The sequence below is a fragment of the Gracilinanus agilis genome, chromosome 3 (genome assembly GCF_016433145.1).
Source record: "Gracilinanus agilis isolate LMUSP501 chromosome 3, AgileGrace, whole genome shotgun sequence".
Lineage (NCBI taxonomy): Eukaryota > Metazoa > Chordata > Mammalia > Didelphimorphia > Didelphidae > Gracilinanus > Gracilinanus agilis.
The window spans coordinates 28,041,937-28,051,967 of NC_058132.1; the positions used below are offsets into that span (position 1 = coordinate 28,041,937).

The 10,031-nt window shown below is 52.9% G+C and overlaps 1 protein-coding gene across 1 annotated transcript; it reads left to right on the forward strand.

Annotated features, from left to right (window-relative positions):
• Positions 1 to 6,863, forward strand: TIMM50 (translocase of inner mitochondrial membrane 50). The gene is made up of 11 exons (XM_044671163.1): positions 1 to 154; positions 2,983 to 3,154; positions 3,391 to 3,422; positions 3,648 to 3,669; positions 4,243 to 4,301; positions 4,674 to 4,793; positions 5,491 to 5,595; positions 5,675 to 5,773; positions 5,925 to 6,081; positions 6,402 to 6,508; positions 6,674 to 6,863. The coding sequence occupies exons 1-11, from the start codon at positions 11 to 13 to the stop codon at positions 6,773 to 6,775; spliced, it is 1,119 nt and encodes a 372-aa protein (XP_044527098.1). The 5' UTR covers positions 1 to 10; the 3' UTR covers positions 6,776 to 6,863.
• Positions 6,864 to 10,031: the final 3,168 nt, after the last annotated feature.

Sequence of the window (10,031 nt, forward strand, 5' to 3'; positions counted from 1 at the left end):
TCCGAGTAAGATGGCGGCCTCGGTGGCGGCGGCGGCGCTGCCTTCACGTCTGCGGGGTGGTCACTGGTTGCGGTTGCGGCCCCAGCTCAGGCTCTTACCCTTGGCGAGGGCCTTGTGCGCGCGAATGGTGACCCCGCCGCGCGGCCCAGGACAGGTAAGCACTGCGCGTGCATGTGGGGAAGTGCAGTGCGAGCCCAGGTTGGGTTCTAGGCTCGCCAGGTTCTAGGTTCATGGCCCCCCGCCGGCCCCGCGCCAGCACGCGGCTGGCTCCCACGTGGGGCTCTAGACCGAGCTGCTGGCCCTGCCCCTGGCGTCCCCCTCCCCCAGGGCCCTGGTGCCCTGCCTCTCGGTGTCCCCCTTCCCCGGGATCCCTCTCCTCCCAGGGCCCTGGCGTCTTGACCTCCGGCGTCTCCTTCCCTCTGGCGCTCCCCCTCCCAGAGCCCTCGGAGTCCCCCTTCTTCCAGAGCCCCTGGTGCTCCACTTCCCGGCGTCTTCCTTTCCCCAGGGCTCTGGTGTCCTGACACCCCCCTCCCCCCAAGGCCCCTGTTGTCCACGCCCCCAGCCTCCACCGGGGTCACACATGTTCCTCCTCCAAGGACTCAAAACTACTTATTGGGCCAGGCGCTAGGGACCCCAGAGAACAACCCAAACTCCATCTTACGTTGGGGGCTTAGGCAGGGAACAGCTAGCTGTGTCTGGGTCAGAGAGGGGGTGCTAGAGGGAACCTAGGTGATAAAATGGCTCAGGAGGCTTTGGAGGAGGTAAAGGTGGACCACATAATGAGCACAGCCTAGGCAAAGGCTTAGAGGCTGGAGACTGCCAAACCTGTTTGCACTAAAGTGGGGTGCAGGGATCTGACTGGGTTTGAGCAGGGTTGGAGAACCCCATAGGGCGGTCAGGCAGAGCTCTAGGGGTAGGGTGAAGAGGAACCTGAAGCTTCTGCCCCAGCCATCATGTCTTCCCTTGTGGCTGTGGCCATGGCCAGCCTGGCTCTGGGAGAGCCTTGGTTACGTCATCTGTAAAATGAGGGTCTAAAACCCCTCCAGAATGGGCAGGCCTCTCCAGAAAACAGGGTGAGCTGTTACTACTTTGGGGGCCATGAGGGGGCACCGCCGTGCACAGAGTGCTGGGCCTGGGCTCAGGATCTGATAGCTGGGTGACCGTGGGCAAGTCACTTAACCATTTCTGTCTTCATTTCCTTATCTGTAAAATGGGGATAATAACAGCACCCACCTCCCAGGGCTGTTGGGAGAATCAAATAAGATCATGTTTGTAAAGCACAGGGCCTGGCACAGGGTGATGCTGTACGTATGACACCAGCCATTTCATGAAGACTCCTTTCCTTCTTTCCTTTGTTTTTATAAATTGTATTAGGAGCCTTTAACTGGCACACTGGATAGAACAGAGACCTGGATCAGGAGGCCCTGGGTTCAAATCTGGCCTCAGACACTTCTGAGCAGGGTCATTCACCCTCCATTGTCTAACCCCTGCTGCTCCTGTGTCTTGGCACCAAGACTATTGATTCTAAGAAGAAGGCAAGGGTGGGGGAGAAAGGAAGGAAAAAAGGGAGGGAGAGAAGAAAGAGGGAAGGAAAGAATGAGAAAAGAAAAGAGGGAGGGAGGGAACAGTTCATGAAAACCAAACCCACATTTTCCAAGTCTTGATGGTACACATCTGCAGTATCCCACTCCCATAGACCTCCACTTTCCAGGAAGAAGGCCAAGTTTCTCAGTCATCCTAATTCCACGTGCTTCAGTGATGTGTTTGGTTGTTTACATGGTGGCTCACCTTCTTGGGCCCCTTCCTTCTGTTTTACTTCAGGGCTGGGCCCTTCCTGACTGCAGGGTGCAGGAGATGGAAGTGAGGGGGGCAGGGATAGCTTTGCACACTCCCTTCTCCATCCTTAATGGATTTCCAGTTTTTTCTTTTGCAAAATGTGACCTTTGGCCTCTTTTGGTATCCTTTTTGTCAGTGACCTCCTTGGAGGATGGGCCTGGTACTGCCAACTTTGGACCAAGGAGAAGATCCTTTTTTTAAAGCAGATTTTCAGGTGGCTTTCTGGATGAGTTGGACAAGTTCAAGGGCTGTAGGGTCACAAGGATTCAGATCTCTCCTCTGCCCTCTCCTGCTCTCTGCAGGACAGTGAGAATGCTGAACTTGGAGTTAGGGACCTGAGTTCGAATTTTGCTTCTTCCATTTCTTGTATACCCTCTGGACTAGGGAAATAGGGATCAAGTGATAATATTTGTATAACCCAGTGGAATTGCTTGTCAGCTAAGGGAAGGGGGAAGGAAGAGGGGAGGGAAAGAAAATGATTCATGTAAACATGGAAAATATTTTTAAAAATATTTTTAAATGAGAAAAAAAAAGATTCTTGTGATGGTCAGACCTGGATTTTAAGACTATCTCTGGCAGTTCTGTGGAAGGAGAAGAGATTCCTAGGAGGCAGCATGCTGGTCTCTGACCCTTCCGGTTCCATCAGGCCCCAGCCAAATAGCTAGTTTTCTTGAGAGGTGGAAGGTAGGACTGGGTCTCCCTACATCACCCAGGCCGGACCCTGTCCATACTCCTCACCCTGCTGTGGGCTGGTCAGACTGGAGTCAGCACAAGTGAGCCACCACTCCTGGCTTTTCTGTCACTTTTCTGACCCCCCCCCAACCAAGCCTCTGACCTCTAATATTTGTCAAATGCTATTGAGATTGAATGACTCCCAATTTTCTTTCCCAGATCCCAATCATCCCATCAGCTGGGGGTCCCTGCGGCCTCTGAACCCCTAGACTGAACCTCTTTTGGGGGTTCACTTTTTCAGAGTTAGTGCATGGTTGTTTGCATGTTGTCTCCCCCAGGAGACTGGGCTCTGTAGTGCACACTAGGCGCCTAAATAAATGCTGGCTCCTTCGCTGTGGGTCTCTCGGGCCTGGGCCCCTGGGTCTGAGCCAGCTGGGTGCTGAGCTGACTGACCCCTGGACACGTCTTCTGCAGAGCCAGATGCAGGACCTGCCCTTGCCCACGCATCGAAAGCAGCAGCAGCAGCAGCAGCAGCACCAGCAGCAGCAGCAACAACAGCAGGGCCCCAGCTATGCTAAGAAGTTGGCCATGTGGGTGGCGGGGCTCCTTGGGGCCGGGGGGACTGTCAGCATCATCTATGTCTTTGGTAAGATACCCCAAACCCTGCCCTCTGGGCTCCTTCCTTGACCCCCAGCCTTTCCCATGGGGGAGGGGAGCCCTGCTATGGCCCTTTCCTTTCCTCTCAGGGTGGGCTAGAAGGAGGGACTCCAGCTCTGGTTCCCTCAAGGGAGGCAGGTGCCCGGCTCCCAGCCCCGCTCCCTTAAGGACCTTGAAGGGAGGAGCCCCAGGGGTCTCTTGACTCCCCCTGTCTCTCTGTCTCAGGAAACAACTCTGTGGATGAGAACGGCATGAAGGTAAGTAGGGGCTGCCAGGTGTCAGGGCTGCCCCTCCCCAGGCTTTGAAGTGCCCCTCCTTGGCCCACCTCCCCCACCCGGAGGTGCTAGGCCCCTCCGCCCACCTCCTCCAGGCCCCTTTGATGTCTTCTCCCCCCAGGGAGGAGGGGAGTAGCGGGAGGAGGGGGCTGGGCTCTGGGCACTTGGGGGTCCTCCTCACCCAGCTCTGCTTGTGTCTCTCCTCAGATTCCAGATGAGTTTGACAATGGTGAGTGTCCTTGGGCGGGAGGAGCTTGGGCCGGGGCGGCAGGTCCCGTGCCCCTCCCCCAGCCCATCTGGTAGCTGAGCCCCTCCCCACTGGCGTCGGGGGCAGACAAAGGACCCATCCTCCCCACTGTCCTTGTTGGGGGGGCCTCTGGAAGGAGCAGATGGCCAAGGCAAGGCTGGTGGGGGAGGGGAGGGGCTGGCCACATGCCTTCTCTGCCTTTTCTCGGCCCCCCGGGGCCCGAAGAATCTCCCCCATTGAAAGCTGGCGTCTCCTCTCAGCCCCCAACCCTGATTAGGTCCAGGTGTCGGATCGGGGCCCTGTCAGGAGGAGAGGTGTCCTGACTACCCATTCAGGCCCCCTGTCTGTGGGGATTCTCTGGTCTCCTGAAGGGGGCAGACCTTAGCTGGGGTTTGAATCCCACCAACTCTTAGAGAAGGGGATGGGTGTTACCGGTGCCTGGTTCCTGCTGGGTGGGTTTGGAACCCAGTTTCTGTGGGCCAAGGTAGAGAATAGGGAGGCCAGTGGGGCTTCTTGGGGTTGGGAGATGAGCTCCTTTCCCCTGTTCCCCCACAGATCCTGTGTTGATTCAGCAGCTTCGGCGAACGTACAAGTATTTTAAGGATTATCGACAGGTGGGATGGTACCCAGGTTTCTTTTCTAGACTCCCAACCCCTCCAAACCCTAGAGCTGTCCCTGAAGACTCCTCCAGGTTCTTCCTCTACAGTCCTTTGGCTGCTGCCCTCAGTCTCCCCTTTCCAGCTTCTCTGACCCCTGGATTCCCCCTAGAAGCCTCCCAGAAGCCACAGAGAAAGGGATTCCCCCAAGATTCCTTCCTGCCCTGATGCGCTATCAAAACTTCCTGTAGTCCTCATCCCCAGTGTACGTTCCATACCCAGAGATGCCTTCCCAGCCTTGTGAAGATGCCCTCAGAATTAGTCTTCTCTTAGGCAGTCCCAAATATCTCAGCCCTACCCTGACCTCCTAGTGACTCCCCCCTTCCACAGATGATCATTGAGCCCACCAGCCCCTGCCTCCTCCCAGACCCTCTTCAGGAGCCATATTACCAACCCCCGTATACGCTTGTCCTGGAACTGACGGGTGTCCTGCTGCACCCTGAGTGGTCGGTGCGTTGGGGTGAGGGGGCCCAGAGTGGGATATTTGGGAAAGGGGAAGGTGGAGGAGTGAATGGTAGGGTCTGGGAGAGTCTGCAGGTTTGGGAGAAAAATGTTTAGAGTGCCCCAAGGCCTGGAGGACATCTGGGTTTGGGGGGGATTGCCAAGATTCTTGAGGGGGCTGGGCTCTCAGTTTGTAACATGTTTTTTCTGGAGTCAGTGCTGTCTCTTAGATACGGGGGCTGCCTTTGGAGGTGAGGTATTTCTGAGGTCTTGCCTGCCACATGTCTCAGAACCAGCCTTTAAGGTCCAAGAGGTTTAAGACCAAAGAGGTCAAAGAGGTGGGGGAGCTGCCAGTGGGGTGGAGATGGCCAGGACAAATCTCAAAGGCCATTGACCAAGAAGTAGCCAAGCAGTCTGGCCTGTAAGGACCTACTGTGTGCTGAGGGCCAGAGTACTTTGGATCCATGTTAGTGCCAGAGAAGCTGTGCTACTGAAATGTTAGGTCCTTGAAGTAGTCCCAGAGGGGATCTTGGGGTGGGCCCTCCTGAGACGGGGCTGCCCATTTTGAGGACTGAGAGAAGGTTTGGATGGGTGCCATCTTTTTATCTGGCCTCTCCTAGTTTCTGTTAGTGTGAGTGTTGGGGCCTCTTAAGACACCGGGGTCCCTCTCTTTTCCTGACATCGCCTTCCCTCCACTCCCCCATAGCTGGCCACAGGTTGGAGGTTCAAGAAGCGTCCCGGCATTGAGACCCTCTTTCAGCAGCTGGCCCCTCTCTATGAGATTGTCATCTTCACCTCTGAGACTGGCATGGTGAGGCAGGGCCCAGGGCATGGGCGGGGGGTGGGGGGGAGAGCCCCTCTCGGGCACTCATCCCTGTGTTCCTTCCCAGACAGCATTTCCCCTCATCGACAGTGTGGACCCTCATGGCTTTATCTCCTATCGCCTCTTTCGGGATGCTACCCGATACATGGATGGGCACCATATCAAGGTAACCGCTGGGGCTGGGGTGGGGAGGGACCATTGGAGTGGGGGTGGGCCATGATAGAGGCTGGAGGCATGCTTAGAGTTGGGTGGGAAAGTGTCTGTGTGTCTGTCCCCGTCCGTCCAACCTCCAGCGAGTTCTCCCTCACTTCTCCCAGGACATCTCGTGCCTCAACAGAGACCCTGCACGAGTGGTAGTGGTTGACTGTAAGAAGGAGGCTTTCCGGCTTCAGCCTAACAATGGTGTGGCCCTACGACCCTGGGATGGAAACTCGGATGACCGAACTCTGCTCGACTTGTCTGCCTTCCTCAAGAGTGAGCTGCCCCGCCTGCCCGTCCCTCTGTTTTCTCCATCAGGCCTTGGACCTGGGCGCCCAGACCTTAGATCCTGACCTCCAGCCCCACGGAGAGGCCGAAGGGTTCAGTGGAAGGACAGGGGAATAGGAGTTACGTGACCTGCCTGCCAGGCCTGGCTCCGACACTCTTGTTGCCTCAGTTTCTTCATCTGCAGACTAAGGGTGTTGACCTCGATGACCTTTCTGCCCCCTCCTAGCTCTAAAGCTCTCGTTCGTTCATCCTCCGGCCCTCCTCAGCCCCTAGAAGCCTGACTCTGTCCTCCTTCTTCCTTCCCCCAGCCATTGCCCTGAATAGGGTGGAGGATGTCCGGACCGTCTTAGAGAACTACGCGTTAGAAGAAGACCCACTGGAGGCCTTCAGACAGCGGCAGTCTCGCCTGGAACAGGTCTGTGGCTGGAGATGAAGCCTCTGGGTGTGGAGATACAGGGAGGAGGGAAGCCCAGAGGACTTCAGAAAGGAAGGCTTTGGGGGAAGGGGAGGGGAGCCCCTTTCTTAAGTGATGCTTGTCTGAGGGGCCAGAGGCCTCACCCTGTTCTCCCCCCACCTCCAGGAGGAGCAGCAGCGCATGGCTGACCTCGCCAAGACCACCAAACAGAGCCTTTTCTTTAGTTCTCTCACCAGCCGCCTCTGGCCCCGATCCAAACAGCCCTGACCTCCCTTCTTACCTCCCTGGCCCTGGGGGCTTCCCTGGCCCAGGCCCCTGGGGCCATGGTCTACCCGACAATAAAGTCTGTCCTGGAGCTGCTTGGTCCAGAGGTTTCTCATTGTTGGCGGTTTGGGGCTGCGAGGGGTGGGGAAGTGGGGTCGTCTCCAAGGTGCTCTTGGCCAGGAACTGTGAGATCTCAGCTTAGCTCGGCCTTTGGTGTGATGGTGGTCAGATCCCTTCTTTTCTTGACCTCAGCCTTTCTAGTTGGCCCTTTCCAGCTTGGAGCCTCACCAATTCTGTCCAGTGAAGGTTTTTCCCTTTTTCTGAAAGCTCTGGGGCTTTTCTCATAGGCTAAGAATGTCTGCTGTAGAGAGCTAAATAAATCAGCTGGCTGCCTCTTGGGCTTCCTGTGGGGCGTGGGTGCTGGCAGCCGGGAGCACAAAGGACATTGGGGAGAGAGGGGCAGAAGCAGAAGGTGGACTCTGATTCTAGGGATGCCAGCTGGGGCAGGGAGAAAAAGGAATTGGGGGAATAAGCTTGGCCAGAGGAGGCCCGATTACCTCTGCAGATGAAATGGTTTACCTCTAGGCCAGCAGGATGCCAGGACCCACAAAAAACTGGCTTTGCTCTATTTTCCTAACAACCCTGGCAGGAAGCAAGAAGGTTCCATAAACTATCTGAGAATTCACCTTTGAAGGCTTTGCATGAAAACACCTGACAAACAGTTAACGAAACGTGGTGCAATGGATAGAGTTGAGGCCGTACAGCCAGGAAGATGGGTTCAAATCCAGCTTTAGTAACATTCTTGCCAGGCGATCTTGGACAAATCACTTAACCTCTTCAGAGACTGTAAAATGGGGATAGGGCAGCTAGGTGGCACAGAGACAGTGCCAGGCCTGGAGTCAGACCTGAATTCAATTTTAGCCTCAGACACTGCCTAGTTGTGTGACCCTGGCCAAGTTACTTTACCTTGTTGGCTTCAGTTTCTTCAACTATAAAATGAACTGGAGAAGGAAACAGCAAACCACTCTAGTGTCTTTACCAAGGAAACCCCAAATAGGTTGGACATGGCTAAAATGACTAAATGATAGCAAAAGATAACAGCACATAGTCAATGCTTAATAAATGTTTATTCTCTGCCCTTGTGGTTGGGCATCTAAAGCCATATGATGTTAGTAACAATAGTAAATTTTGTAGGTGTGGAATTTTTTTTAAACCTTTCCCTTGTGTCTTTTTATTTTTTTAACCCTCAATACTGTGTATTGGCTCTCAATCCACTGAGCCACCCAGCTGCCCCCTCCCTTCTGTCTTAAAATCATTACTAAGGTTCCAAGACAGAAGAACAGTAAGGGTTTGCCAGTGGGGGTTAAGTGACTTGCCCGGGACCACAAAGCTAGGAAGTGTCTGAGGTCATATTTGAACCCAGGTGCCTCCAGACTCCAGTCCTGGCTCTCAGTCCAATGAGCCACTTAGCTCCCCCCATAATAGCTTTAGTATTTTACCAATCTGGTGAATGTTTACTTTATAGAAATAGATAATCAAAAGGTTCATGTTGGAAGGGCTGAGGGAAGATGGGCACTGTGAGCTGGTACCACCATTCTGGAAAACCTTTGGGAACGATGCTTGGAAAATGGTTCTCTATGTTCTTTGGATCCAGTAATCCCACACTTGGACATAATCCCATGGAAGGACAAAGACATCCATACAGAAGATCTACAGCAGCACTTTAGGGCAACCAAAAAAACGAGAAACAAAGTAGGTGGATGTTGATCCATGGGGAATGGCTGAGCATATTGTGGTATATGGGACCATAGATTTAGAGCCCCTCAAGTCCAGCCCTTGCCCCCAATTTTACAGTAGAAACAGTGATGGGGAGGAAGGTTTAGTTCAGTGAACTTCTCAGGGTCACACTGCTTGGCAATATCTGAGGCAGGATTTGAAGTCAGATGCCCATGACTCCAAAGTCCAGGGCCAGGCATATCTCCACATGGGAATGGAATGGTGTGGTGCCATAAGGAATATCAGGAATGTCAGAGAAACTTGGGAAAACAAGTAGAATGATGTAAGAGCTGACCAGAATATACTCAGTGACTTATAATATGAAAAGCAAAGAACTATAAAAGATGATGGAACTCAGATCCATGGAATGGTCAGTCTTGACTGCAGATGACCAACAATGATGGAACATACCTCCCTCCTCTCAAAAAAATGGGAGGGAGAAAACGAGCATGTAAGTGCTTGCTACAGCCAGGTACCAAGCTAGACAGAGGATCCAAATACAAAAGGGAGGGAGACGGCGCCCTGAAGGAGCTTACATTCTATTGAAGGATCCCTGTTCACAGATAAGTATATAGAGTCAGTGCTCAAAAAGGAAATTGTCAATAATGGAAAAAGTCTTGGAGGAAGTAACCTAAGACTTGAAGGGCATGGCGATTTCAGAAGGCCAAGGCGAAGAGGGAAAGCTCTGGCATGAAATGGAATTTGTGTATAGGGAATAGCAACTGAGTCAGCCTGGCTAGAGTATGTAATAGTTGGAGGATGGGGAGGGGTGATGTGGAACCATCCAGAAAAGGTGGGCTGAAATCGACTCATAAAGAATATTGCATGCCAAAAAAGGAAATTGTAGTTCACCCTAAGGCAGGAGAGAAGCCCTGAAGATTCTTGTGATGCTTCTGGTTTTGTACCCCAGAGGGATAATAAGGAGAAATGTCTGTACAAAAACATGCATAGCTTCGCTCTTCGTGGTGGCAAAAATTTGGAAACTGAGGGGGTGTTCCTCCACTGAGGAGTGGCTGAAGAACTTGTAGTAAATGATGGTGATGGAATACTATTGTGCTGTAAAGAATGATGACCTGGAGGAATTCTATATGAGCTGGAAGAACCTCAGTGAACTGATGCAGAGTGAAATGAGCAGAACCAGAAGAATATTGTACACAGAGAGTGAAACATTGTGGAACTATCCAATGTAATGGACTTTGCTACTAATAACAGTGCAATGATCCAGGACATTCCAGAGGGATTTGTGAGAAAGACTGCTCTCCACATTGAGAGAAAGAACTATGGGAGTAAAAATACAAAAGAAAAACAAGACTTACCACTTATTTATATGGGTATGTGATTGGGGTTTTGGCTTTAAAAGATTATTCTAATGCAAAAATGAATACTAGGGAAATAGGGATCAAGTGATAACATTCATATAACCCAGTGGAATTGCTTGTCAGCTAAGGGAGGGGGGAAACATGGAAAAATATTTTTAAAAACA

Bases quoted from the DNA above. Each gene is read 5' to 3' on its own strand.
- TIMM50 (XM_044671163.1), top strand. From the start codon at position 11: ATGGCGGCCTCGGTGGCGGCGGCGGCGCTGCCTTCACGTCTGCGGGGT. The intron at 155-2,982 runs GTAAGCACTGCG...CGTCTTCTGCAG, and splicing joins CGCCGCGCGGCCCAGGACAG to AGCCAGATGCAGGACCTGCC. The intron at 5,774-5,924 runs GTAACCGCTGGG...CACTTCTCCCAG, and splicing joins TGGATGGGCACCATATCAAG to GACATCTCGTGCCTCAACAG.